Genomic DNA, 27708 nt, shown 5'->3' on the forward strand with positions numbered 1-27708 from the left:
CTAACAAACCCTTTAATCGTCTCCTGAGCTAAAAGGGTATTATCCACTGTGTCACGACCATAAACAAAAGTTGTTTAGTTTAAGGCTATCATATTAGGAAAAACATTAGCAAGTCTGTTAACAATAATCTTGGTAATAGTTTATACACCACAGAACAAGAAGAAATGGGCCGAAAGTCCTTAATCATCTTAGCATTAGGCGGTTTCATTTGATAGTTATGATGTTGTATTTGACCAGAATGGAGTTTTGATGTTGTGTTTTATCACTTTGGAGTACATAGTTTGAACACCCGTTATCTAGTTTGTACGTTTAAATGATTTTCATTAGTTAAGGGTGATAAAATTTGTTTATCGTTACATTTCTTACTTTGCAGTTTATACTATTCGACAAGACCCTGCAGAGCTTGAATGAAATTGTTGATGTATTCTTCTTGAAGAACACTGTTAGAAAGCATTTGCTTCAGCTTAGCATGGTTTGCCTTCATCATCTTAGCTGTTTCGTTGTCTTTGTCCATCACCAACTTAATGGCTTCGCTCAGTGATTCCCTTGATACCTTCTTGTTTGTATTTCTCTCGACTTCAACACCGATCTTGAGTTCATTCACCATCAACCTTGTGTTCAGAATTTGATCCCAATTTTAGGAATCAACACGATCTGACAGTCACTGAGCAAAAACTCCCACATTGTTCCATACCCACAGTGGTTCACGAAACACCCGATGTCTGGGTGGTACAATAACGGCTCCAGTGGAACCCAACCACCATAAACCAACCTTCTCTCTTTAACCCTCTCTTGGAACCCTTCAGGCAGTGCTTCTTCAACAGTCGAGCATCCTTGGGGTGGCTTCAAAGCTACCAAAAATGGTAGCCCACTTAACTCGAACCCAACGGCCAACTCCTGGAACTCATCTTTCTGCAACCCACTCTGACTTCCAAACGAGCAGAACACAACGGATCCTGGCTGGAACTGGCTTAGCCAATTAACCCATTCGTCATCGAGTTGTTGGGTCCTCGTTTCAGGCAAGCAAGGCCCTGTTAACAAATCAGGCTTCCCAAACCCTTTACCAACATAGTCAAGGAACGGTCCCTCGATTTCGCGGCTAGTTCTGATGGCAATTGCATCACTTCCTATCGTACTCTTCCTTATCCGATCTTGAAACGACAGCCCGCTCCCGAAATCCTCCGCCTCAAACAACATTGTAGCAGCCTCTTCAGCCTTGAGTTTCACCGTGGAAGGAGGGTAACCGGGAGGCAATACCATCACCTCTTCAGCTGTCATTTTCCTTGGTTAGTTTCTTAGTGTTTAACGCCATCGACATGGAGGAAACCACTACATAGAATATGGGACTGATCCCGAGTTGGCGAGCTAAGTCAGGGATCCAAAACCAGAAAGCATAGAAAACCACATCAGGTTTTACAACCTTGAAGATGGATTCAACTTGATCTCTGGTTTGATCAACTGCAAAAGCAGGATACCTTTGCTGGTTCAAAGGAACAACAGACGTGGTTTCAGCACCAGGAGAGAGGCCATCGACTCGAGGAAGAAGGAGAGGAAAGAATTGAATGAGGTTGGTGAATTGGTTCATGTTTTCAAGGCTCGGTTGAACTCCTTCAGGCAAAAGGAAGGATATTTTATGGCCTTTCTGTTATGTATGGCTCATAAAAAAGTCTCGTTGTGGGGTTACGAATTATGTGGGTTGGGGGTGTGGGGGCGCAGCCCCGCGGTACGGTACAGGGTTGATTTTGTAATTATGTACCAGGGTTTTCTATTATAAATAGAGATGTAACCTAGACCTAAAAAATCATTGAATAAAACTTCTAGCGCCGCCTAGGCACCGAGGACGTAAGCACATTGCCGAACCTCGTAAAATTCTCGTGTTCTTTCGTTTTCTTTACCCGTTTTCGTCAACAATTGGTATCAGATGTCAGGAGCAAAATTCGAAGTCGCGAAATTCGATGGTCAGGGTAACTTCGGATTATGGCAAACGAGGGTGAAGGATCTATTGGCGCAGCAAGGGATCTTGAAGGCTTTGCGACCTACAAAGCCGGCGTCGATGGATGAGGAAGATTGGGAAGAATTGCAGCAGCGAGCGGCAGGAACCATACGATTATGCTTGGCGGACGAGGTCATGTATCACGTCATGCATCTATCGTCTCCAGACGAAATTTGGAGGAAGTTGGAAAGTCAGTTTATGTCCAAATCCTTAACGACAAAACTGTATCTGAAGCAGCGGCTGTATGGGCTGAAGATGCAGGACGATCACGATTTGGCGCAACACGTGAATGTCTTCAATCAAATCGTTTCTGATCTGGCTCGGCTTGATGTGAAAATTGAAGATGAAGACAGAGCGATGATTCTGTTGTGTTCGTTGCCTTCCTCTTACGAACACATGGTGACTACTCTTACATATGGGAAAGAGACTATCAACGTTGAGGAGATTACTGCAGCCTTGTTGGCTCACAACCAGCGGAAGCAGAATGCAGGGGAAAGCTCTCAAGCCGATAGCTTATATGTCAAGGGTAATCGAGATCGTGGACGGAAGCCAGAGAAGGCAGGGTCCGGGAAGCGGAATTCCAGATCCAAATCCAGGGATAAGAAGACGATTCACTGTTACAAGTGCAAGGAGGCGGGACATATGAAGCGAGACTGTCCGAAGTTGAAAAAGCAGACCGATGAGAAGCGTGATGGCTCATCCAAGTCTGTGAACGTGGTCGAGGATGATACTTCTGATTGCAGTGAGGGTGATATGCTTTCTATTTCAACGACACAATTGACGAATGCTTGGATTCTTGATTCTGGATGTTCTTATCACATCACGCCAAATAGGGAATGGTTTTCGACATACAGGCCGGTTAATTCTGGTTCGGTTTATTTGGGTGATGATCGATGTTGCAATATTGTTGGTATTGGTGATGTCAGAATTAAGATGCACGATGGCTCCGTTCGGACGTTGAGTGGTGTTCGACATATCCCAGACTTGAAGAAGAATTTGATTTCCTTGGGCACTTTGCACAAGAATGGTTTTATCCCTAAGGCTGACGAGGATAGGGAAACCATTCGGATTGTTAAAGGAGCATTGACTGTGATGAAAGGCAAGATGACTGCAGGGAATATCTACAGATTGTTAGGGAGTACCGTTGCAGGTGGAGTTCACTCTGTTGAGTCCTGTGATGATACGACAAAATTGTGGCATATGCGCCTTGCTCATCTTAGTGAACGTGGTATGGCAGAATTACACAAGAGAAACTTGTTGCATGGTGTCAAAAGCTGTAAGCTCGATTTTTGCAAGTATTATGTTCTTGGTAAACAGACTAAAGTCCGTTTCAAGACTGCGAAGCACACAACTCAAGGGATTCTTGATTATGTGCATTCTGATGTATGGGGGCCTTCCACGACATCGTCTTTGGGTGGATCTAGGTACTATGTTACTTTTATTGATGATTTTTCACGGAAAGTTTGGGTGTATTTTTTGAAACAGAAATCTGAAGTTTTTGAGAAGTTCAAGTTGTGGAAAGCTGAGGTAGAAAACCAAACAGGACGAAAAATCAAGTGTTTGCGGTCTGATAATGGTACGAAGTACACAGATTCACAGTTCCTACAATTCTGTAAGGAGCATGGGATTCAGAGGCATTTTACAGTGCGCAAGACACCACAACAGAATGGTGTTGCGGAACGAATGAACAGGTCGTTGAATGAAAGAGCCAGATGTTTGCGGTTGAATGCGGGGCTTCCCAAACACTTCTGGGCTGAGGCTGTTAACATGGCGTGTTACCTTATCAACAGATCGCCAAGGGCATCGCTGGCTGGGAAAGTTGCAGAAGAGGTATGGACTGGTCATGATGTTAGTTTTGATAACTTACGGATTTTTGGTTGTCCTGCTTATGTGCATGTACCTGCTGATGAGAGATCCAAACTTGATGCAAAATCGAAGGAGTGCATTTTTCTGGGTTACAAGAAAGGTGTCAAAGGATTCAAGTTCTGGGATCCAGTTGCGAAGAAAGTTGTGATTAGTAGAGATGTCGTTTTTGATGAACAGTCTATGTTGCAGCAGAAGCAAGACACGACAGTGGTAGATTTCGAGCAATTTCCAGTTGAGAAACCAGAAACTTCTCAACCGACTTCTGGTGGTTCCACTACGGATGATTTGCAGGATTATAGTCTCGCCAGAGACAGGGTGAGACGGACGAATATAAAGCCTCCGAACAGATTGGGTTTTGAAGACTTGGTATCTTTTGCACTTACTGTTAGCAGTGATGATCCAGTTACTTTTCATGATGCCGTTACTAGTCAGGAAAACGACAAGTGGATGGCAGCCATGGTTGAGGAGATGGAGTCTTTGAATCACAATCGCACATGGGAGTTAGTTCCCCTTCCTGAGGGTAAGAAGCCGATTGGTTGCAAATGGGTGTATAAGAAGAAACCAGCAGTAACAGAAAAAGAGGGGGAGAAGTTCAAGGCTCGTTTGGTAGCGAAGGGTTTTTCACAGCAGAAAGGAGTTGATTATGATGAAATCTTTTCTCCTGTGGTCAGGCACACTTCAATCCGAGCAGTACTTGCATTGGTGGCTAGTTGGGATTTGCATTTAGAGCAGATGGATGTTAAAACTGCTTTTTTGCATGGTGATTTAGAGGAGCAGATCTACATGCGGCAACCTGAAGGTTTCACTCAACCTGGAAACGAGCATTTAGTTTGCAGATTGAAGAAATCTTTGTACGGGTTAAAACAGTCTCCGAGACAGTGGTATAAACGGTTTGACTCCTATATGATCAAGATTGGCTACAACCGATGTGAGTATGATTGTTGTGTCTATGTTAAGAGCCTTGATGATGGTTCTTTTATTTTTCTATTACTGTATGTTGATGATATGTTGATTGCTGCGAAGAACATGGATGATGTTATCGGTTTGAAAACTTTATTGAGTCAGGAATTTGATATGAAAGATTTAGGTGCTGCAAAGAAAATTCTTGGAATGGAAATTTGCAGGGACAGAGACTCAAGGAAACTGCGGCTATCTCAACGGGGTTATGTTGAGAAAATGCTAGAAAGGTTTGCGATGAGCAGCGCGAAACCAGTTAGCACTCCATTGGCGAATCACTTTAAGCTCTCATCAGAACAGTGCCCTAAGACAGATAAGGAAGCTGAAAATATGGCAAAGGTTCCGTATTCTAATGCTGTTGGCTGCTTGATGTATGCGATGGTATGTACTCGTCCTGATTTAGCTCATGCTGTTAGTCAAGTTTGTAAGTACATGTCTAAACCTGGTAAGCAACATTGGGATGCAGTCAAGTGGATCTTTCGGTACTTAAAGGGTACTGTGGGACATGGAATTGTTTTTGGGAGTCAGCGGGATAATCCTTTGGTTGTAGGATATGTGGATTCAGATTATGCAGGTGACTTGGATAATAGAAGATCTACGACAGGGTATGTGTTTACTCTTGGTGGAGGGCCTATTTGCTGGAAGTCTACTGTTCAATCTGTCGTGGCACTATCTACAACTGAAGCTGAATACATGGCAGCGGCTGAAGCTGCAAAAGAAGCTTTATGGCTTACTGGTTTAGTGAAGGAGTTTGGTGTTCAACAAGGTGGAGTTCAGTTGCTTTGTGATAATCAAAGTGCTATTCACTTGGCTAAGAATCAGGTGTATCGTGCTAGAACTAAACATATTGATGTAAGGTTCCACAAGATCAGAGAGTTGGTTGCATCTGGAGAGGTTTTGTTTCAGAAGGTACATACTGATGAGAATGCCGCTGATATGTTCACCAAGCCAGTTACGACAGACAAGTTCAAGCATTGCTTGGACTTGTTGAATGTTTCGAGTTGTTAAAGAAGCAAGGTAACCCAACCCACATTGAAGTTTCCAAGGGGCAGGATATTCGCCAAGGTGGAGATTTGTTATGTATGGCTCATAAAAAGTCTCGTTGTGGGGTTACGAATTATGTGGGTTGGGGGTGTGGGGGCGCAGCCCCCGCGGTACGGTACAGGGTTGATTTTGTAATTATGTACCAGGGTTTTCTATTATAAATAGAGATGTAACCTAGACCTAAAAAATCATTGAATAAAACTTCTAGCGCCGCCTAGGCACCGAGGACGTAAGCACATTGCCGAACCTCGTAAAATTCTCGTGTTCTTTCGTTTTCTTTACCCGTTTTCGTCAACACTTTCCGAGCAAGCTTATTTGAGAGATGAAGGAAGGGGATGAAGTGACCATAGGCAGCCCATGGAAACATGGCAACGTGAAGCTTTCTGCAGTCGTATTTGCCCATCTTTTTTGTTGACGCAGGTGAAGCCAGAGGCTAAACACAGAACCTAATTTATAAAGCCTAAAGTCTACCATTGCACAACGATCGCCATTTTTACTCGGCAAACAAAGCAATTTGCATACATTTTGAAAGAATTATCTCGAAGAGCTGTTGAGAGTTTTAGTCGGCAAACAAAATAATTTGCATATATTTAGTGATGAAACGTTATGAAATTCAAATCCAATATTAAATTGAATGATTGACCAAACTGTCCTTATTTTGTTTATAAGATTTATATCTAAAATGATATATTTAATTAATAATTTATCATCATGATTATACAATTTAAAAGAAATGCGAAAATAACATTAATACAAATGAAAAATTACATATCGTGTTATCAACTCTATAATCATACATAGCCACTGCATCAAGTAAGATTAACATAATTTTTATAAAAAAAAATATTAAATTTAAATTATAATCATAATTAATTATATTTATTATATATTTATAGTCAATATAACTATTATATTGAAATTTTTATTTAATTTCTTGAAGCATAACAAGAGATACTATTAAATAAATATCAACTGAGATAATCTTTTATTTTTCTTACTAATGATCCGATTGACATAAAATTATTGGGTAACTTATGTTTTTCGTCACCACGTTTTTCAGCATTTATGTTTTAACTATTCATCTTTAAAATTTATTAATTTGATCATTGAACTTTTAAATTATTCATACATAAATATTTTTATGATGGCCTAGATTATTCTCTGTTGATGTTGGAACAGCATGTTGTTTATCTTATTCCCCCCTTTTTTAATTATTTTATTTTCTTCTCTCATTGAAATAAAACCTCGAAAGTTTTATTCCTATGTCTTGTCGACACTAGAACTATCATTCTTCGATGTTTTTAAATCATTCTAGACAATAGGAATTCCTCTTAACATCCTGTATCATTCTAAAAGTATTTTTTTTTAGAATTTTTTCATAACATGTAGCCTTTGACAAACGTCGAAATTGTTAAATAAAAATAATTCTTAAATAAATAAATAAAGTGATACAAAGAAGTAGTGTCGATCCGTAGGAACTAATAAAGTTTGATAATGTCATTTCTATGATTGAATCAACTGCAAAAAAAAAAAGGGAATTTAAAACTAATAAAAGTAAATAAGTAATAAATAATAAACACTGAATAAAAAATAACGAGAAAATAAATAAAGTAGAAGAATTCAATAGAGATGATATAGTCTCAGGTTTTGCTTAGCTTCAATTTCGATATTTCATCGAAATAATTTTTTTTCCTTCCTGATGTACGCGGGTTACAGTCAACAGGGCCCAACCATTGTAGCTAAATCTTCTCTTTGGTTAACCAAAATTTTCAAGTCTATCTCCGAAATTCGATCCTTGTTGGTCTAGCTATGTCTATCGCCGTTAAATCCAAAATAACTTTAAGTTTTGGAAAAGCCCGACTAGAGTTATAACGTCTCACCAAGAATGGAACTCAATCTTGATTTCCTTTAACGAACCGCCGCTAAGTTTGTTCACAAAGAAACCAAATTAAGACCAGCTGATCCGACTTCCAAACTTCAAGTAAAATAATCTTCAAATCAATGTGCACCTTTTGAATTGAAGATGTAATAACTTTTAAGAGAATGATCGATTGACACTCCTAGTTTCCAGAGAATCGAAGAATATAATCTGAAGTGTGAATATCAAGACTCAATTCTCACTATTAGAATTGAGTTTCGCAAAAACTTTTGGCTTAATAGAAGTTTAGCTAAGCATGGTTTGAATCATGCTTAGCATTATGAAAAGAAAATAAAAAGAAAAGAAAAGTGTAGATGAAAAAAAAAAACATACTTCAATAATTAACCAAGGAAAATAAATTCCAAGTTGTTTTTCAACTGTTACCTAAGGGGTATTTATAACCTAAGAGTTCTATGTAAATAAAATAATTAATTACTAAATAAAAGATAATGATATAATCAAACTAAAATCCTTCCGAGAGTTTTAAGTAAATAATTAATTTCTAAATAAATAAAAAATAAATTAATCAAACTAAAATTCTAAATTTACAAGGTTTATCACAAAAAGATAAAAATAAATATTAAGGGGTTGTTTGTTTACTTCAGAATGATTAAGCGCTGAATGATTCAAATGTTGAATGATTCAGAGGCTCTATATGAATTAGCACTGAATGTGACGTGTTGTTTAATAATGGCTATGAATCATTCAGAATGTACTTCTGTGCTGAATCATTCAACACTGTTTTGTTGAATCATTTAGCACTGTTTTGTTGAATCATTCAACATTGTTTTGCTGAATCAGTCAGTACTGAATCATTCAGAGGTGTGAAATAAACGCGCTGAATGCTGAACGGTTCAACATTCAGAGCTGAATGGTTCCATTAAGAGGAAAACAAACAGCCCCTAAGTCTTATAGTCCTGATTGAATTCTGTTTTATCTTTTGGATAATCTTGAACTAGGTAAATTCTAAATTAAATATTCAAAATAATTTTGCTCATCTTCTAGAAGATGCTAGCTGGACCATCGAACTCGGTTGGTTTTTGGGCTAATTAATCCAATGAGGTTCATGTTCAAAATAAACTCAAAATAAAGATAAAATCAGTAATATTCAATCGATAAATGAGAGGTGAATAATAATAAAAATATGAAAAATATTAAACTACCATCAAGCTTAATACAAAAATAAGTGCCTAGACTATATCTTGAAATACGATTTGGTGTCTAAAGAAATTTTCACTAAAAATAAGTGCCTAAAGTTTTCAACGTTGCACTTTTAGGTGCATGGACTGTAACAACCGTTAAATTTGTGTTATCTGACACATGTCATGCATATAAAAATTTAAAAATTATTTTATTTTAAAAATTTAATATTACAATTTTAAAACTAAAACTCTCAAATTTTATATATTTTCCTTCGTCTATCAACCACAATCAATCTATGGCCATCACCGTTGAGGATCGTCTCGCCGTCGCGATCAAAATCAATCCTCCACTCACTGTGAAACTATGCCGATCATAGTGAAAAATACTGTAAAGTGTCGGCAGAATTTTAGGTTTTTCATTTAAGTTTTTCAACGATTTTGATTCCCACAACCGTTGGTATATTATACGACCATCACCGTAGACTTAGTCCAAATATCTTCTTGGTTAACATAATGAACCTGAGGGCTGGGACTTCTAGCATGAGTGTGCGCGCCTCGTTGAACAGCACTCCTACAATAGAAATATCTTTTAGGTGGTCTGCTCGTTGATTCACACTGGAGATTGCATGCCCTTCAATGATTGCATAATCTCATCCATTCTCGGTTGAAAGCTTAAGACCCTTTATGAAAGCAGTGACTTCCATTGGTATTGCCGTATAGGCCTGTCTCAAAAAATACGGAGGCTGTTACTTTTTAAAATAAATTTCCTAAAATATTTTATAATAAATTGAAATTATAAAATATCAAAATTTATTATATTACTAATATTTATTATAAAAAAAATATAAACATATGAAATTAAGATAATGTCACAAAATAACTCTATAATTGTGATATTTTATATAAAAAGTGTCATCCTCCAAACGTTCTTAAAAGTAAAATCATCAACTAAATCTTCGTAGTCAATTTTCTCCAAAATATCATTCTCAATCGCTATCAATGTTAACCCAATAAACCTTTCTTGTGACATAGTAGAACACATATAGATCTTCAACAACTTTAATTTAAAAAAGCTTCGTTCTACATATGCAGCTGTCACATGAATAGTTAATAAAATTCTATATGCAATAATAGCATTAGGAAAAAATATTATCTTTCAAAAAACTTCAAAATTTCGAATGGCCCCATTTTTTCGACAGGAAAGAACTCTCTTAGTACCAACTCCACGAACAATTCATTTCCATCAATATCAGATTGTCCTTTATTCTTAAGAATAAACTCAAAATAAACACAATGAGACTTTAGACTGTTAGACTTGCATTATCTAGCGACTGCAAATTATGAGAAGAAAATAAAAAACTCAAAAAAAATATCATATTCTTGGTATTTTTCAAATCTTCTATTAAGAGAAAATAATAGTTTGATCAACAATATATAAGAAATAATTAAATCTAAATGATTCTTTCGGAGATTGTGGAGCCATGGATCAATATCAATATACAAATAATTATATATATATATATATATATATATCATTTTTAATTTTTATTTCTTTGAAAATATAGAAATATTCTTACACCATTATAATTATGTGTTTATTGTTAGGTACTAAGATATTTGGAGATGTACATAATTACACCGATGTAAGTATGTGTTAAGTGCTACATTTTTTTTTAATTTTATTCACTTACATCGGTGTAAGTATGTGTTAAGTTATATATTTTTTTATAGTATGAATTATGAAAAAATTTGACAAATAATTGTAATAGGTTAACCAAAGGTTAACATGTAACCGAATCGTTAATAATGGTTAACCGTTAGCGATTAACCGATTCTTAATGGTTATGATACAGTTAGAAAAATCCTATAACTATTATAACGGTTAATCGACAGTTAACCGACATTTTAGGCTAAATGGTACGATAAACCGTCCATGAACAGCCCTAAAACTTGTCAACGAATAGACTTGATCAGATATTAGGTGATCAAACTATGCATTCTAAAGTAACAAAGCATAGCATCAAAACTCTATATTGATCAATACAACATCATAACTATATGATGAAATAGGGACTAATATACTTCACTGAATGTAAGATTGTCGTTGAAAATAAGATTACTGGAATGTTATATTATTTTGGAAAAGTTGTATTATCTTGATTAACTTGTTTAGTAGAAATGCAAGATTGTAATGTTTGATTAAAGAAAATCTTATTTTATGTTTAAATTGAAGTTAGTGAAAAAAAGAAAGAAAGGAAAGTAAAAGAGGGGAAGGTATGGAAAGAAAATGATTACTTATTTATTTTATTTGGATGGTTAAAATTAAAAGAGGAATGGAAAAATAATTTTAATAAATCGTGTTTGGGTAAACTGTGAAAAGGAAACGATGAATTATGATGTATTTTTACCATTACAACTTTACATGAAATAAAGGGTAAACTATTTTAAATACTATTTATCTTTAAATTTGGATTCGTTTATGCAATTAACATTTTAATTTTGTCAATTTTAACACTGTCATTTATGTATAACTGTAATTATGTCACCCCGTCGTTAATTAATTAACGAGACGATGACATGACATCTTCGTTTCGTAACGACGATGATGTGATTTTCTCACCAAAATGACGTCGTTTTGGTGCTCAAAAAACTCAAAATCATGTTGTTTTGTGGATGAAAAAATGATTTCAATGAGGTTCGAACATAATATACCTTTAAAAACAAAAGGCTAAACATCCAACCACTAAACTAACTTAATAACTTTTTATTTAACAAAATCTTTCTTATCAAATGTGTTGAGTATCGAATTAAAAATTTCCTTCCAAATCTAAAACCAGAGTTAGTACGATACTCACCTTTCAAATCTATAAATGGAGCGTTCAACGCCATTTTTTTTTAAATGGAAGCTTTGCAAAGCAAAAGACAACTAATTTTGTAATCACAAAGGAAACTGTATAAGTTGGAGTCTCTTCTAAAGACCTTCCTCCCATCATCATCTTCTCCATTCTTCTTTCTCCTTACATCAACAACAAAAACTCAAACTTTCTCGATTTATTCCAACGCCATTTTCAAAAAAAAAATGAAAGCTTTACAGAGAAAATAAATAACCCGATTGGGAGGAAGATGATGGATCCAAAAAAAGAGAGAATGAGGGATTAACTAATGATTTAAAGACTGAGACTTTTTTTTTAATAAAAAGGTGAGAGAAGAACATGGGAAGATAATTAAATACCATTAGTTTAACGAAATGTCAAGCTCAAGATTGTTGATTTGGCTTCCAAGCTCAACATCCAACCTTCCTTAAAGATTTTCAATTCCATACTCTCAAGATTTTTAAGGTTTTGTTGAAGAAGAAAGGAAGGAGATGCCTATTTGTGTTTACAAAAATTAAAAAATTCAAATTGCTATTTAACATTTAGATTAGTTTTGTTAAGACTATAATAAGTTCTTAAGTTAGTTTGGTGGTTGAGTGTTTAACTTTAGTTTTTAAAGTTTACGGTTTAAATCTCATTGAAATCATTTTTTTCATTAACAAAAACGAAGTCATTTTGAATTTCTTGAGCATTAAAACGGTCGTGTCAAAACGACGTTATTTTGGTGAGGGAGTCATGTTATCGCTGTCATGGAATGAAGATGTTATGTCATCGTTCCGTTAATAGATTAACGGTTAAGTAGGTTTTTAACGAGACATGTAACTTAGGTAGGAGGTTTATTTGTTTTAATTCTTAATAAAATCATTTTTGCCTAGAAAAAATGATTATCCTAAAATAAAATAACTTGTGAAAGAAAATGAGGACAAAACTGATATTTTACCGATTAAAATGTCTGATGTTGACAAATCAATCTCATTGATGCAGAACTTGGCTGTATCAAGAAACAAGCTGAATGTATATTGCCTTTGTTGTGAAACTGTGTATTGTAGGCGTTACAAACTAGGTAGGCCTTCGTATTTAACGGCTTCAGTCTGGGTTCACCTTGTTCAACATAAATTTGAAGGAGAAAAAATGAGGAAATCCGACTGCTCAAAGCTTCACATTGCCATGTTTCCATGGGTTGCCTATGGTCACTTCATCCCCTTCCTTCATCTCTCAAATAAGTTGGCTCAGAAAGGCCATAAAATATCCTTCCTTTTGCCTAAAGGAGTTCAACCAAAGCTTGAAAACTTGAGCCAGTTCCCAAACCTCATCCAGTTCTTCCCTCTCCTTCTTCCTCAAGTCGATGGTCTCCCTCCTGGTGCTGAAACCACAGCTGTTGTTCCTATGAACCAGCAAAAGTACCTTGCTTTTGCAGTTGACCAAACCAGAGATCGAGTTGAATCCATCTTCAAGGTTCTAAAACCTGATATTGTTTTTTATGATACATGGTTTTGGATCCCTGACTTGGCTCGCCAACTCGGGATCAGCCCCGTATTCTATGTAGTGGCCGCCTCGATGTCGGCGGGAATGGTGTTAAAACATAAGAAACTAACGAGGGAAACGACGGTAGAAGAGGCGATAGAATTGCCTCCCGGTTACCCTTCTTCCTCTGTGAGATTCAAAGCTGAAGAGGCTCATGCATTGTTGTTTCTCGCTGAGGATTTCGGGAGTGGATTGTCATTTGAAGAACGGATGCACAAGAGTATGATAGGAAGTGATGTCGTTGCCTTCAGGACTTACCGTGAAATCGAGGGACCATTTCTTGACTACTTTGCTCAACGATCTGGTAAGCTTGTTTTGCTATCGGGGCCTTGCTTGCCTGAAACAAAGACCCAACAGCTTGATGAGAAATGGGTTAGTTGGCTAAGCCAATTCGAACCAGGGTCCGTTGTGTTTTGCTCGTTCGGAAGCGAGACCCAGTTGCAGAAAGATGAGTTCCAAGAGTTGGTCCTTGGGTTCGAGTTATGTAGACTCCCATTTTTAGTAGCTTTAAAGCCACCCAAAGGATGCTCGACTGTTGAAGAAGCACTGCCTGAGGGGCTCCAAGAGAGGGTTAAAGGGAGAGGGTTGGTTTATGGTGGTTGGGTTCCACAAGAGCTGCTATTGCACCACCCTAACATTGGGTGTTTCGTAAACCACTGTGGATATGGATCGATGTGGGAGTTTTTGCTTAGTGACTGTCAGATCGTGTTGATTCCTCAAATTTTTGATCACATCCTGATTACAAGGTTGATGGTGAATGAACTCAAGATTGGGGTTGAAGTTGAGAGAGGTAAAAACACGCAGATCCCAAAGGAATCATTGAGTGAAGCCATCAAGTTGGTGATGGACAAGAAGAATGAAACAGCAAAGATGCTGAAGGCAAACCGTGACAAGCTGAAGCACACCCTTTCCAGCAGACATCTTCAAGAAGAATATATCAACAATTTCATTCAAGCTCTGCAGGATCTTGTCAAAAAATAGTCTTGAGTTGCAAAATCCAGTGTAGAATCCAAGCTCGGTGTAGCAGATCAGTTTATGGTGTCATGTTCTTTATTGTAGATTCCTAGTTCTGTGTCGAGGTGTTCTTGCATGTTCGGAACTTATTCTAGATTCAATATTGATTTAGAATCTCATTCCTACTTAATTTATATAACTTAAACTGGCAATATATATATGGTAAGAAAAAAAAGAGTAATGAATAATTATAGCTAAAAGTTAATATCATCGCATGAGAGACTGCATAATGGAAGTCTGTACAATTGTTGATAATTACAGAACCAACAAATAAATGATTGTCTGGTAGACATCCGCAAGTTCATGTACAAAATACTCTACAAATATTGATTTATGGCGAAAAGACCATCAAACATCTTATGTAGTTCGTTACTTTTTGTTGGATAATGTCACCGCAATGCTTTATACATCCTTGGACTATGTGGCCAATGCCTCTGATTTGCATATGGGGCATACGTTCTTCACGAGCAGCCATTTTCCAAAGCAACTCGCATGATACTCGTGTCCACAATCAAGGGTGCCGATTTTCTCTTGCTTCTTATAATCCTCCTGCAAAATTACAAGAAAGTAAATAACATATGCTTGGAGTGAATGGCGATGCCATGATGAAAAAACAGTGCTGCAAACTAGAACGAAGAAATAGATGTGCGCTTCAAGCTGATCAACAATGAATGGTGTGAACTAAGCTGTAAGATCTCCTAATTACCTGGCAAATTGTACAAAATTCAGGTTCCTGGTCAACAAATGCGACTTCTTCCAGGTTAATATTTGTTGCAAATGTCGAATACGATCTTGTTTTCAATTTACGTCTAACGGTTTCATCTGATAAACCAGTGTTAACATTGCCAATCCGCTCTCCCAGCGCGAGCAACTCCTGTGGTCAGTAAAAATAAAGCCATAGAGACAATGACTAATGGGCTTCATCATACCTCGTAAGACATGTCCTCTATATCCAAGAGCATATCTTTGTGATGATCTATAAGATTCTCAAGTTCTTCATAAAATTCTGGGAACTCGAGTACAGCAACCCCTGCAGCAAGTCAAATAAAAGATATCAGCATATATATATATATATATATATATATATAAACTGAAATAACCCCCAAAAAATGTGTCAGCCATATATGAGATCCTTTCTCCTTGTTCAGAAAAGAAAACAAACGGAAAATGATCAGAGATAACATTGCAGAAATGAAAAACAGTACTTAGATCAGGTGGGAGAACTCTGAAGTGAGGGAGATTACGGTGTCTCAGAGATGTCTCAGATAGCGCACCACTCTCCCTGCGAGGTGTAAAGTCAATTATTGCGGCTAAATAAAAGGGGCACCGCCGGCTTGGGTTTTATGGGTCCTTATTTTTTAATTAAAATAGAAATAAGATTAATTATAAAATTAATCCTTAAATTTTAACTATAAATACCTTAATTTATTTATCTTCAAAATCATCTCAAATCATTTTTTTCTCTCAATACTAAAGAGTTTTCTTGTGAGTAGTGAGTATTTTGTAAATACCTGTAAATTTTCTCTTTAGTAAAAGATTTGCAGCAGTCCGGAGACGTAGGCATAATTGGCTGAATTTCGTTATCAATTTCGGGTATTATTTTTCCGCTTTTATTTCACATTCTCATTAATCTGGTTATAGAGAAATTACTCGTACTCGGTTTATTTTCCAACAACTGGTAATCAGAGCTTTTGGTTGTGAATTTTGTCAATTTTTTGAGAGGTTACTATTTATTACTATTTACGTGAATAGTGAATTTCGTGAATAGTAAAATTTGTCGGTGATACGAGTTTGTCGACGGAGGTGTTCTAATATACGGCGGTTCGCAGAAATTGTCAGAAACGATCCAAAGAAGCCATATTCAAGTGGGAGCGAGGGCTGCAGACGAAGGGAATGTGAAAATTGAGAAGTTCGATGGTGCGGACTTTGGCTTTTGGAAGATGCAGATTGAAGATTTTCTGTACCAGAAAAATTTATATCAACCTCTCTCAGGAAAGTAACCAGAGGGCATGAAGAATGAAGACTGGGCTCTTCTCGACAGACAAGCCCTCGGAGTTATCCGACTGACGTTATCCCGCAATGTTGCTTTCAACATAGCAAAGGAAAAGACCACGATGGGTCTTATGGCGGCTCTCTCCAGTATATATGAGAAGCCATCAGCCTCAAACAAAGTTCATTTGATGGGGCGATTATTCAATTTGCGAATGGCGGAAGGGGCATCAGTGGCTCAACACCTAAATGAACTCAACACAATTACAACCCAATTGAGTTCCGTGGAAATTGAATTCGATGATGAAGTTCAAGCTTTAATTCTCTTATTTCTACCAGACAGTTGGAATGCTACTGTTACAGCAGTTAGCAGCTCGTCGGGAAATAGTAAATTGAAATTCGACGATGTTCGGGATCTGGTACTGAGCGAAGAAATTCGACGGAGAGAATCGGGTGAAGCATCAACCTCCTCAGCCTTGCACACGGAGTCCAGAGGGAGAACTTCAGAAAGAAATTCAAATCGTGGCATATCCAAATCCAGAAGGGGAAAATCAAGAACGGGAAAGAAAGATTTTACCTGTTATAAATGCGGCAAGAATGGTCACTTTAAAATAGATTGTCGAGCACCGAAGAAAAATACCGACGCACAGGAATCTGCCAACGTAATAGAGGAGACAGGTGATGTCATGATTCTAAGCGTCAACAGTCCGATTGAATCATGGATCTTGGATTCAGGGGCATCTTTCCACTCCACCCCATGCCGAGAAATCATGGAGAACTATGTCAGTGGTGATTTTGGGAAGGTTCATCTAGCTGATGATGAAACCTTGAAGATCGTCGGAAAATGAGACATCCGACTAAATTTGTCAAACCAGACCACCTGGACGCTGAAAGGAGTGAGACATATTCCTGGCCTAAAAAGAAATTTGATTCTTGTAGGACAGCTTGATGGAGAAGGTTATAGTACAACCTTTTCAGGCTGTGAATGAAAAATTACCAAATGAGTACTCGTCATTGCTCGTGATAAGAAAACTGGTATTCTCTATGTAACCTCAAATTTAGAGAATATCATTGCAGTAGCAGATGCAAATGAAAAATCAAACCTATGGCACCAAAGACTTGGCCATATGAGCGAGAAAGGGATGAAGACACTTTTATAAAAAAAGGAAGCTACCGGATCTAACGAATATAGATGTCGGGCTATGCGAGGATTGCATCTTTGGCAAACAAAAGAAAGTCAGTTTTGCAAAGATTTACAATACACCCAAGGCAGAAAAGTTAGAGTTGGTTCATACTGATGTATGGGGACCATCTCCAGTTCCATCTCTTGCAGGCTCACTATATTATGTCACCTTCATCGATGATTCTACAAGAAATGTGTGGGTTTATTTTTTGAAGAAGAAATTAGAAGTCTTTGATACCTTCAGAAAATGAAAGGTCATGGTGGAAAATAAAACTGGTTTGAAAGTCAAGCGGTTGAGGTCTGACAATGGAGGAGAGTACAGAAAAAGTAGATTAAGATATTTCTGCTCAAATAATGGGATCAAGATGGAGACAACAGTTCTCATGACACCGCAGTGAATGGTATAGTAGATCGCATGAATAGAACTCTGAATGAACGTGCCAGAAGTATGAGGATACATGCCGGCTTGCCCAAAATACTATGGGCTGAAGCTATCAACAATGCATCTTACCTGATCAACCGTAGGCCTCTTTCCTTTGGATGGCGGAATACTAGAGGAAGTTTGGAGCAAGAAAGAAATAAACCTTTCACACTTAAGAGTGTTTGGTTGTATTTTTTATGTACACATAAATTCTGTTGAAAGAAGTAAACTTGACGCCAAGTCCAACAAATGTATCTTTGTTGGTTATGGTGGTGATGAGTTCGGTTACCGGTTTTGGGACTACAAAAATCGAAAGATCATCAGAAACAGAGATGTCATTTTCAATGAGAATGTAATGTACAAAGACAAGTCAACTGTAGAATCAAGTAGCTCCAATACCGAAGCTGAAACAAAGGAATTTGCTGAGTTCGATGAGATTTCTGGAAATGATGTTCAGATCAATCCTGAAGCAGTTCAAGAAGAACCAGGCACACTAGAACTAAGACGCTTCTCCAGAATTCCTAAATCAACCCAGTGTTATTCGCCTTCGTTGTACTACTTGTTGCTGACTGACAATGGTGAACCAGAGTGCTATGATGAAGCAATGCAGGTGGAGGATTCAGTTAAGTGGGAGTCTTCCATGAAAGATGAGATGGACTCGCTTATGTCAAATCAGATGTGGGAATTAGCTGAATTACCACTAGGTAAGAAAGCACTCCAATTTTTTCCATTTCCACTGTGACAGTATTAAAATCTAAACCGACTATAATAGGAATACCCAAATTTTCTATTACGTCATTGAGTTGATAAAAGAACTTCAATCTATCACCCTGAACAATCGGACCATACGCATTAATTAAACATATCTTCATATTACAATGCACTAACACTCCTTTTAAAGCCACAATTCTCCTCTGGAAAATCTTGCTACTCACAAGGAACAAATTTTGATCCCAAATCGAGATAAGGCTTCCCGAAGCACCTTCAGCAGGAGCAGGCACCAGCTTCCCAAATCGCTTGCCTTTTAACCTTCTTTATACGCATACAAGAATCTCATAAACTTTTGTTTCCTGTAACAAGATAGCATTTGTTTTGTTTGATCCAATAACCTAACATATAGCTCTCAAATTCTCCTTTTTTCCCCATGCTTCTTACATCTCACGTCATCACAGAAAAAAACATAACCATAGAAGAATAAACACACAAATAAAAATAGTAACACTAACCTCTCTAACTCAAAGCTTAACAGTAGACTCGATCTCTTCCAGTCTATCCAGCACCTCCCTCCTCGACGCAGAAAATTCCACTCCCAATGCCTCCCTGACTGCTACGGATGCCTCTGCTTCGCTAAATAGAACAATATGGTAGCATGAGATCTCCAAACCATGTACTTCACCTTGATTAGCATTTACGCTAATAAACTCCAACGCACTCGACCCTTCAACACTTATCTTTCTCCCCTTGAATCTACTGCTCTTCTTAGGCTTTCGTTCACTTTTCCGTTTCATCCCTTTCATAATAGACTTCTTGGGTTTGATTTTATTAACCGCAGATGAGCCTAGGATGGACATAGGTCGGGTTGGGGCGGGGTTTTTTCCACCCGACCCGACCCGAGAACAATAATTGCTCCACCGAAATCAAACCCAACCCGTATAATATATACCCGACCCGAACTTTCAACTTTTTGAAATAAAATCCGAACCTGACTTGACCCAACCCAAAATAATAAAAAAATATTATTTTTATTCAATAAAAATAGTGATTTAATTGAAAAAAATAATATATAGAAGGATATTATTGTAATTATTCCTAAATATATAAGGTAAAATTATTTTTTCCCCGAGTCCAACACTACTCGAACACCACCTTTTAAAAAAACCTGACCGAACCCAAACGAATCCAATTTTTTAAAAAAATCCGATCCAATCAGGTCGGGTTCGAGTCTCATGCCAATACTAGATGAGCCAAATATGACTTGACAGTCCCTTTTATTATTTTTCACACGTGGTTCTACTACGCACAGTGCGTCAACTACTTTGAAAGATGACACAGCGCATTCACATAAAGTTCGTTGATGTAAAGAGCTATACTGTAACAATAAGTTTAACATTCTAAATATGCAAAATATTATAATAATATATATTTCCAATTTGATGAATATTTTAATATTAATTGGATTGCACTTGTGTGTATATATAGATATGCATGCATGTGTCCATTACCTTCACCATCCCAATTAAAATATCTTTACCAATAGGCCAAGGCTTCGAACATGGCTTTTTCCTTGTTTAATTCAGTCTCCGTCTGCACTTTCCCCGGACACACCCAGTGGAAACGATTCTTGAATTTCCAGAATCGTTTCCACAGGTTAAACTTGTCTTCAGCCTTGCAATGTAAAGCTACGACCGAAGTTTTCGGTGATGTCGGCGTCGTTAGACGGTCGGCTGGTTACCATCCTCCGATTTGGGGTCATGATTATGTCCAGTCTCTTCGGAGCGATTTTCTACGTGGCGAATCGTACAAGGAACGTGCTAGTGAACTACGGGGAGAAGTGAGTAAGATGCTCTGTGAAATGGTGGATGATCCTTTGGAGAAGCTTGAGCTTATCGATACTTTACGAAGACTCGGCTTGTCCCGTCACTTTGAAGATGAAATAAGCACTACTTTGAAGAACGTAAGTGAATATTGCAGCAGTGTTCAAGGGGAGAAACAGAGTTTACATGCTACAGCACTCGGTTTTCGACTGCTAAGGCAACATGGGTTTAAGGTGAATCAAGGTAAACAAAATTCGATTCGATGTCGGATTTCTTGACTTGCAAACGTTTTCGTTACTGATTATATACATGTTTTCATGTATAGATGTTTTCTCTAGCTTCATGGATGAGGTTGGGAACTTAAAAGCAAGGTTTTCCTTGGACTGCAAGGGACTGCTCAGCCTCTATGAGGGTTCATACCTATTAGTAGAAGGCGAAACAATGCTGGAGAATGCTAGGGATTCGGCAGCGGAGCTTCTAAAAGAATGTCGGAAGCAGAACAACGATCAATATCTTTCGATGCTCGTCGACCATGCCTTGGAGCTTCCTCTACATTGGAGGATGCCGAGGTTGGAAGCCAGATGGTTCATAGGTGCCTACGAGAAGAACAAGGACAAAAATCACATCGTTTTAGAACTTGCCATATTGGATTTCAACATGGTCCAAGCCATTCACCAGGACGATCTAAGACACGCTTCAGCGTAAGTATATGCTTAATAGCCAGACCGGTTCGAAATCTACATCATATTTGATTCTGATTTTCGACTTCTAATCAGGTGGTGGAAGAATCTCGGTCTTTGCGAATGGCTGGACTTTGCTAGAGACAGGCTGATGGAGAACTTTTGTGGGAATGATAATTAGTCCTCAGTCCGGAAAGAGCCGACGAGATCAAACCAAGGTGAACGCGCTAATAACCGTCATAGACGATGTTTATGATGTTTACGGAACCTTAGACGAGTTGGAGCTCTTCACCGATGCCATCGAGAGGTTTGCAGCTCTACCATGCAGACTACCACCATCTGATGTATTTTGCAGCTGATCTCTGTTATTAATGTTTAAAGTTGCCATTTTCAGATGGGATATAAATGCTATACAGAAGCTTCCAGCCTATATGAAGATATGCTACCATGCCCTTTACAACTCCGTAAACGAAATGGCTTTCGACACTCTTAAGGAACAAGGAATCGATGTCCTCCCCTTCCTCAAGAAAGTGGTATCGAATCGATCTCTGAACTTGTATTCCATTTCTTTTTTACCTATGAAGCTAAGAGTTTAAACACTTTAAATGTGTTCAGTGGACGAATCTTTGTAAAGCATACTTGTTGGAGGCAAAGTGGTATTACATCGGATACAAACCAACCTTACAGGAGTACATCGACAACGCTTGGTTGTCGATATCGGTTCCGTGATGTTAGGCCATGCCTATTTGGTAACTGATCATATAACAGAGGAGGGATTGCAGCACATTGAGGAATACTACCACAATATAATTTATCAGTCGTCGATAATTGTTCGATTAGCCGATGATCTCGGGACATCATCGGTTAGCAACATGCATAGTAATCAATATACATAGTTTGTAAACTTGAGATTTCCATTTACTGATTGGTTTTCTTTTCTTTTTTAACATTAGTACGAGCAACAAAGAGGTGATGTTCCGAAATCAATCCAATGTTACATGCACGAAAACGAAGCACCCGAAGAGGAAGCTCGTGAGCACGTAAAGAAGCTGATCGAGGCTGCATGGAAAAAGATAAACGAAGAACAGATGGCTAAATCTCCCTTCTCTCGGACGTTTATCGAAATCGCTATGGACCTTGCGAGAGTGTCGCAGTTGATGTACCAAAATGGCGATGGCCATGCTATTGAAGATGGTGACTCGAAGGACAGAGTGTTATCATTGTTTGTTCACCCGATTCCTTGGCAATAATCTATGGCTGCTATTGGACTAAAGTCATAATGAAGTTTTACATGTTAAACTCGTTTTACGTGTGACAAAAATGTAGTATTAATAACTTGATATGTGCTTTAATATCCTCCGCTGAATTGTCGTATATTATAGGAATAAAATTAAAATTTTTAAATTCAAAAAAGTTAAACAAAATAGGATTAATTAAATTATAGTAAAATTTAAACTTTATACAAGACATACGGACACAATTTATTCTTTCATTTTTCCTAATAGCACGTGCTATAATTGCTACCTCTGCTGCCCGGGCTAAAGACAACACGTCAGCAACGGATTAGCGGTGTTAGACTATCCATCTGTTTGATGACGTCACTAATGGGTACCATATCGTAAGGCATCCGCACATTAGTGATAGTATGAAAAGTGTTGGTTTAATCGTCTTCAAAGCTGTTGTCATGCTTTTCATAACCGGATCGGTTAGCGAACCGGTCATGTTATTAGTTTATTAGTTTAATCGATCGAATCGGTTTGATCGGTCGAAATAACAGACGACGTCATAATTATTTAAAAAATTAAATAAAAATATCAAAAAATATTTAATAAAAAATAATTTTTTATATCACAAGTCATAACATATATAAGTTAAAAACCATAAAATCAAGTGAAACAAAATGATTCAAGTTAACTACAACATAATATTTAAGGTAAAAATGGTTGTCCCTTGTTCCCATATGTAATGGGATAAGGGGGAGGTAAGATCGTAGGTTGCTCCAACACCAAGTTGAGAGCAACTTCCGTAGAAGACCTCCGAATTATGAAATGCCCTCCGTAAGACTCGATCCCACGACCTCAAGGTTAAGAACCTTGTGCTCTACCAACTGAGCTGGATAGTCATCTCATTTAAGGTAAAACACATTAAATAATAAATATAATTATATAACTATAATTAAAAAATAAATTTAAGGTTAAAAAAATCATAACAAAATTATATAACTATAATTATATAAGTATTCTTTCACTTCAATCAAGCTCGAATTTTAGGCTTCAATCGAGCTTCTAATTTTTTTTAAGTTTAAGCCTTTTTGAGTTCAAGTTTCAATATTATATTTCGAGTTTGAGTTGAACTTGATAATTTTTAGCTTGTGAGATTGAGTTGAGTTGAGTTTACTTTTAAAGTTTTCAAGTTCGAGTCGAGTTCAGCAATACTCTAGTTCGACTTGGCTCGTTTAACAAACGACATTGTTTGGTTTAATTTTTTAAAAACAAAACAAAACAAAAATCTCAGTTTTTCTCAATTTTTTCCGGTTTTCAGCCGGTCTGGTTCAAACGGTTCAGCGGTTCTAGCCGGTTCATTAATAGTGGTTCAACCGATTTAGATTGAACCGGACTAAACAATAGTTCCCGATTGAATCGACCGGTCCGATCCGGTCCGATTTTCAAAACAAAGACTGCTGCCGACCTCTTTGAAAAGGCGAGACCCAGTTTTCGTGTCGTCTTGATCAGGAAAATATTTGGCTTAATATACAAAAATATCTAATATATTTTTGTTTTTATTAATTTAGTGTATAATATTTATTTTGTTTTAATTTAATATTAATATTTTATTTCGTTACTTAAAATTGATCAAAATGTGATAGACCGTTAAATTTGATCGTTAAATTATAAATATTTTTTTGAAAATAAGAGATTAATTAAAATGAAAATAAAATGAAATTAATAAGAATGACATTATTTAGTTTTTAATAAATAAATTGTATTTATACAAAAAAAATTAGAAAACAAAAATTAAACTTTCCGGGAATCTAGAGTGGGAAAGCTCCGGAAAATTTCACAATCTAAGCTAGACCCGACAACTGCTCCATAAAATGGTTGCTGATGATCCAACAAGACCGCCGATGTATCCAGAGTCGGTAAAAATCCCGGTCCAGCAACGTTCGGTAACTGGTTGCCGGGTCTCGGAGGCTCCAGCTCAAGGACTGGACTCAAGGCAGCTGTCCGTCGCCGAATCTGACTCCGGTCACTTGCTGCTCCATCTGCCTGAAATTAGCCGGATCCACCCTTATAAACTAAAAAGGTTTAATTTTTCATTTTAATTAATTTCTTATTTTCAAAAATTATTTTTAATATTAAAAAAAATATATGAGGTGATGTAATATTAACGCAATACGATAAACGAAATCACATCACGATTTTTATAGTTTAAAATCCTTACATAATATCGCAATGGATAAAAAATTACACCGCAACAATACAACAACGAATATCCAAATTGCCTAAAATATAAAATTATATAGATAAAATAATCAAATATTTTAACTTAACAAAAAAATGATGTTAAATATTAACAAACATTTAACTTATGACGCATCTCTATATAATAATTGAAGATTGACTATAAGAATAAACCATTAAACAATAGTTAATATTAGAAAATGAATGTGAAATGTATAAATATAATGTTTTAGAAATAGTGTGATTTTTTAGAAATAAATCACGCCCACAATAATCGTTACGCGTTACACAACGTTTGCAGCGTCTGTGACCGCGATACCACAACTACATCCGTGACACCGCAACTGTAATTTATTACTATGAAATTGAGTAAATGTCACTGCCGTTTTACCCCCACTTTTTATTTTCTTCTCTAATCTTTTTCTGGGTTTTTTTTAATTTCTCAACCATTTGTGTTTGGAGTTATGATCAAAACTTGGTTCTTTCAGCAATTGTTGAGGTGGAATTCTTAAAGTCGAGAACTTTTGATGTGTGGATGCTGCTGTGTTTAGCAAGACAACACTAGAAACATGATAAACGATAGTACTATTGGTTTTATGATGGTTGTGAAATGATTATGTGTTGTTCAAATGTAGCTGGCATTTAAGAGAAGATTAAATAGGATAACCTCAAAGTTTTGGATCCTGGAGATTTGTAAAAGAAGATGTGGAAAATTCAGTGAAATTTATGGTTCTTCATGGTGCTGAACTTGAATCAAATGTGGAACTTTTGTGTATCAAATAAAGGCCTCGTCTTGTTTTAAGATGGGATATATTTCTTGATTAATGTTATCATTTTAATATATCTTCACATGTAATTACTAAAAGATATGTCTAATAAAACGTGAAATGTCACCGCCTTTAAATTTAAGGATCTTTTCTCACTTTTCCTAGATGAATTAATGTCATCCACCCCTAGGACGTGATACTCTTCTCACTCAATTTCGTAATGTCCTTATCATATATCATTGTCATAGTTGTTCATTCCGTCTATCTCATCTATTAGTACATTCGAGTAAAATCAAACATTTAAAGTATTATTATTCGACACTTGATATAATTTTAGTCTTTGTGGTAAATTCAGGGAAAGATGAATGGTAACAAATTATTATTAGGGATGAAGGGGTAAATTTTAGAGTAATCAAGAGAGAAGCTGTCATATATTGAGTGATACAACATATTTGAGCTGTTTAAAATGCATAAACAAAGCAATGCAATAGCTTAACTATTTGAGTTGTTGAAATGAAAGAGCATGACCTTATTTCAGGGTTTATGTTGCAGAGAGTACAAGCATTTCTGGTTTACTTTGAAATGTCGAGGAGGAGCGTGTCGAGATTTCGTTTTCCTTCAGGGCCGTTTGAGTACCATGATGACAAGTAGTCTCCGTAAACAACTGGAGAATACCGAGGTGGGGAATCTTGACTCAAGAGATCAGAGGCAGGGGATATTCGGACCGTCTTGGCTGGGTCATGAAATGTGGCGATCGAGAGACGGGCTCTGTTTGCATTTGTTGCGGCTCGGTGAACACAGGTTTTGTATTTCCCATTAGTTATAATCTGCAGGTAAGGCAAGTTCCCAATGCATCAAACGGTTACGGTTCTCGACATTCATTTATGATGCGTTGATGGAATATTAAAAAAAAGATGAGTAACACCTCAGTTTGATCGGCCACAAGAACGAGGATGGCATTTGGCAGGGGATCGACAAGGAGCCACTCTCCATCCTTGAGCACTTGCAGGCCACCAACATCGTCCTGTATTAGAAGTGTGATGGCACCTATATCAGAATGCGATTGCAGGCCCAACGTCAAATCCGGCCGCGGACAAGGAGGGTAATAACTAGCTGTTATGTTCTGATAGAAATCTCCAATCATATTTTCCATGCAGGATGCCTCGAGTCCTAAACTCTTGGACATCAATGCCAACAGTCTCTGAGCCAATGCTTTCAGCTCATCGCTATAACCAGCCATCAATGCCCTGCATGAAAATAAATCAAGTTAATAACACCTTTAAGAGCATTAATCAAGATAAAACAACGTACCTGTATTCGGGAGGAAAATGGGGCCAAGAGGAAGAATTGCGGCGTGAAAGAGGCAACGTATGGTGATCAAAATAGTCCCTCCAATCCAAAACAGTTTCATTTTCAGAGCTCACTAGCATACGGCTACCATATCCCTCCGATGCAACAGAATTAGGCCGGGAAGCATATTTAAGTTTTTCCTCCATCGGCACATCATTGAAGAAAGAGAGACAGACTCTCCTCAAATCATCCATCAGTTTGGTGGGTACCCCATGGTTGATAACATGAAAAGCTCCCCATTCTCCACAAGCGGCTCGAATGGCAGCCAGGACAAACTCCTTTTCACAGGATAGATCAATGACAGGAACATTTTTGCAGCTAAAACCAGTTATATTGTTAGTTTCGGGTTTAGGCCGATACTCGAGGGGTTGAATGTATTGTGATGGAACCTCTGAAATGCCCATTTGCGAAAGAGTTTGGACCCTCACTGCATCTTCCATTTTAGATTCACCCTTCAATTCCATTTCCCCAATCAGTCAAGTAACTTTGAAGCCAATACAGAATCAAGATCGGATAATCATGCAAATCCCTAAGTATTATGGAAACCGAGTTAGGTTAACCATAATTGCATAAACACAACTTCACAAAACCAGATTAATAGTTAAAAACTAATATCATATTTTCAGCATGCTTGCAAATGAAATGTAAAAACATAGACGATTCTGCCTTGAAATTCATTGTTTTTATTGAATTTCATTCGAGCTCGCGAACTGTGCATATCAAAGCAACTGAGGTACATAACTATAATTGAATTTAGCAAAAACAACCCATATCTTATTCTCAGAAAATTTGAGGATTTCAAAGGTGACAGCAGAATCAGACAAGCTTGGATTAAATTATATCAACTACTACGAGTTCTTTATCACTGAGAAAACATATTCAAAAAAGAAAATTGACTGACCTGCAGCAACAAAAACTTGAACTTCGAACAAAGAATGGTGATGACAGACAAAGTCTCCAAAAATCATCAATCTCCAAGAATCAACAGGTAA

General features: G+C 37.2%; 2 protein-coding genes and 2 pseudogenes across 2 annotated transcripts; 2 read left to right on the forward strand and 2 right to left on the reverse strand.

Moving 5' to 3' along the window:
* Positions 1 to 358: 358 nt before the first annotated feature.
* LOC120164880 lies at positions 359 to 6278 on the reverse strand (annotated as a pseudogene).
* A 6615-nt stretch (positions 6279 to 12893) lies between these two features.
* On the forward strand, positions 12894 to 14396 carry LOC120164874 (UDP-glycosyltransferase 79B2-like). Its single transcript, XM_039174516.1, has one exon. It carries the CDS (start codon positions 12925 to 12927, stop codon positions 14296 to 14298), a length of 1374 nt encoding a protein of 457 aa, XP_039030447.1. The 5' UTR covers positions 12894 to 12924; the 3' UTR covers positions 14299 to 14396.
* Positions 14397 to 20196: 5800 nt separating this feature from the next.
* On the forward strand, positions 20197 to 22388 carry LOC120164881 (annotated as a pseudogene).
* Positions 22389 to 25854: 3466 nt separating this feature from the next.
* Positions 25855 to 27677, reverse strand: LOC120164895 (probable 2-oxoglutarate-dependent dioxygenase ANS). Its single transcript, XM_039174529.1, has 4 exons — positions 27623 to 27677; positions 26678 to 27202; positions 26292 to 26613; positions 25855 to 26193 (listed from the first exon to the last, which is right to left on the reverse strand). Exons 2-4 carry the CDS (start codon positions 27178 to 27180, stop codon positions 25939 to 25941), a joined length of 1080 nt encoding a protein of 359 aa, XP_039030460.1. The 5' UTR covers positions 27181 to 27202; positions 27623 to 27677; the 3' UTR covers positions 25855 to 25938.
* Between the last annotated feature and the right edge of the window lie 31 nt (positions 27678 to 27708).

The sequence above is a fragment of the Hibiscus syriacus genome, unplaced genomic scaffold, assembly GCF_006381635.1.
Source record: "Hibiscus syriacus cultivar Baekdansim isolate YM2019G1 unplaced genomic scaffold, ASM638163v2 tig00111550_pilon, whole genome shotgun sequence".
NCBI classification, from domain to species: Eukaryota; Viridiplantae; Streptophyta; class Magnoliopsida; order Malvales; family Malvaceae; genus Hibiscus; species Hibiscus syriacus.

Coding starts and splice junctions, on each gene's coding strand:
- LOC120164874 (XM_039174516.1), top strand. CDS start 12,925: ATGAGGAAATCCGACTGCTCAAAGCTTCACATTGCCATGTTTCCATGG.
- LOC120164895 (XM_039174529.1), bottom strand. CDS start 27,180: ATGGAATTGAAGGGTGAATCTAAAATGGAAGATGCAGTGAGGGTCCAA. Junction 26,614..26,677: donor CATTTTCCTCCCGAATACAG/GTACGTTGTTTT, acceptor ATTTTCATGCAG/GGCATTGATGGCTGGTTATA. Junction 26,194..26,291: donor TTGTGGCCGATCAAACTGAG/GTGTTACTCATC, acceptor CCTTACCTGCAG/ATTATAACTAATGGGAAATA.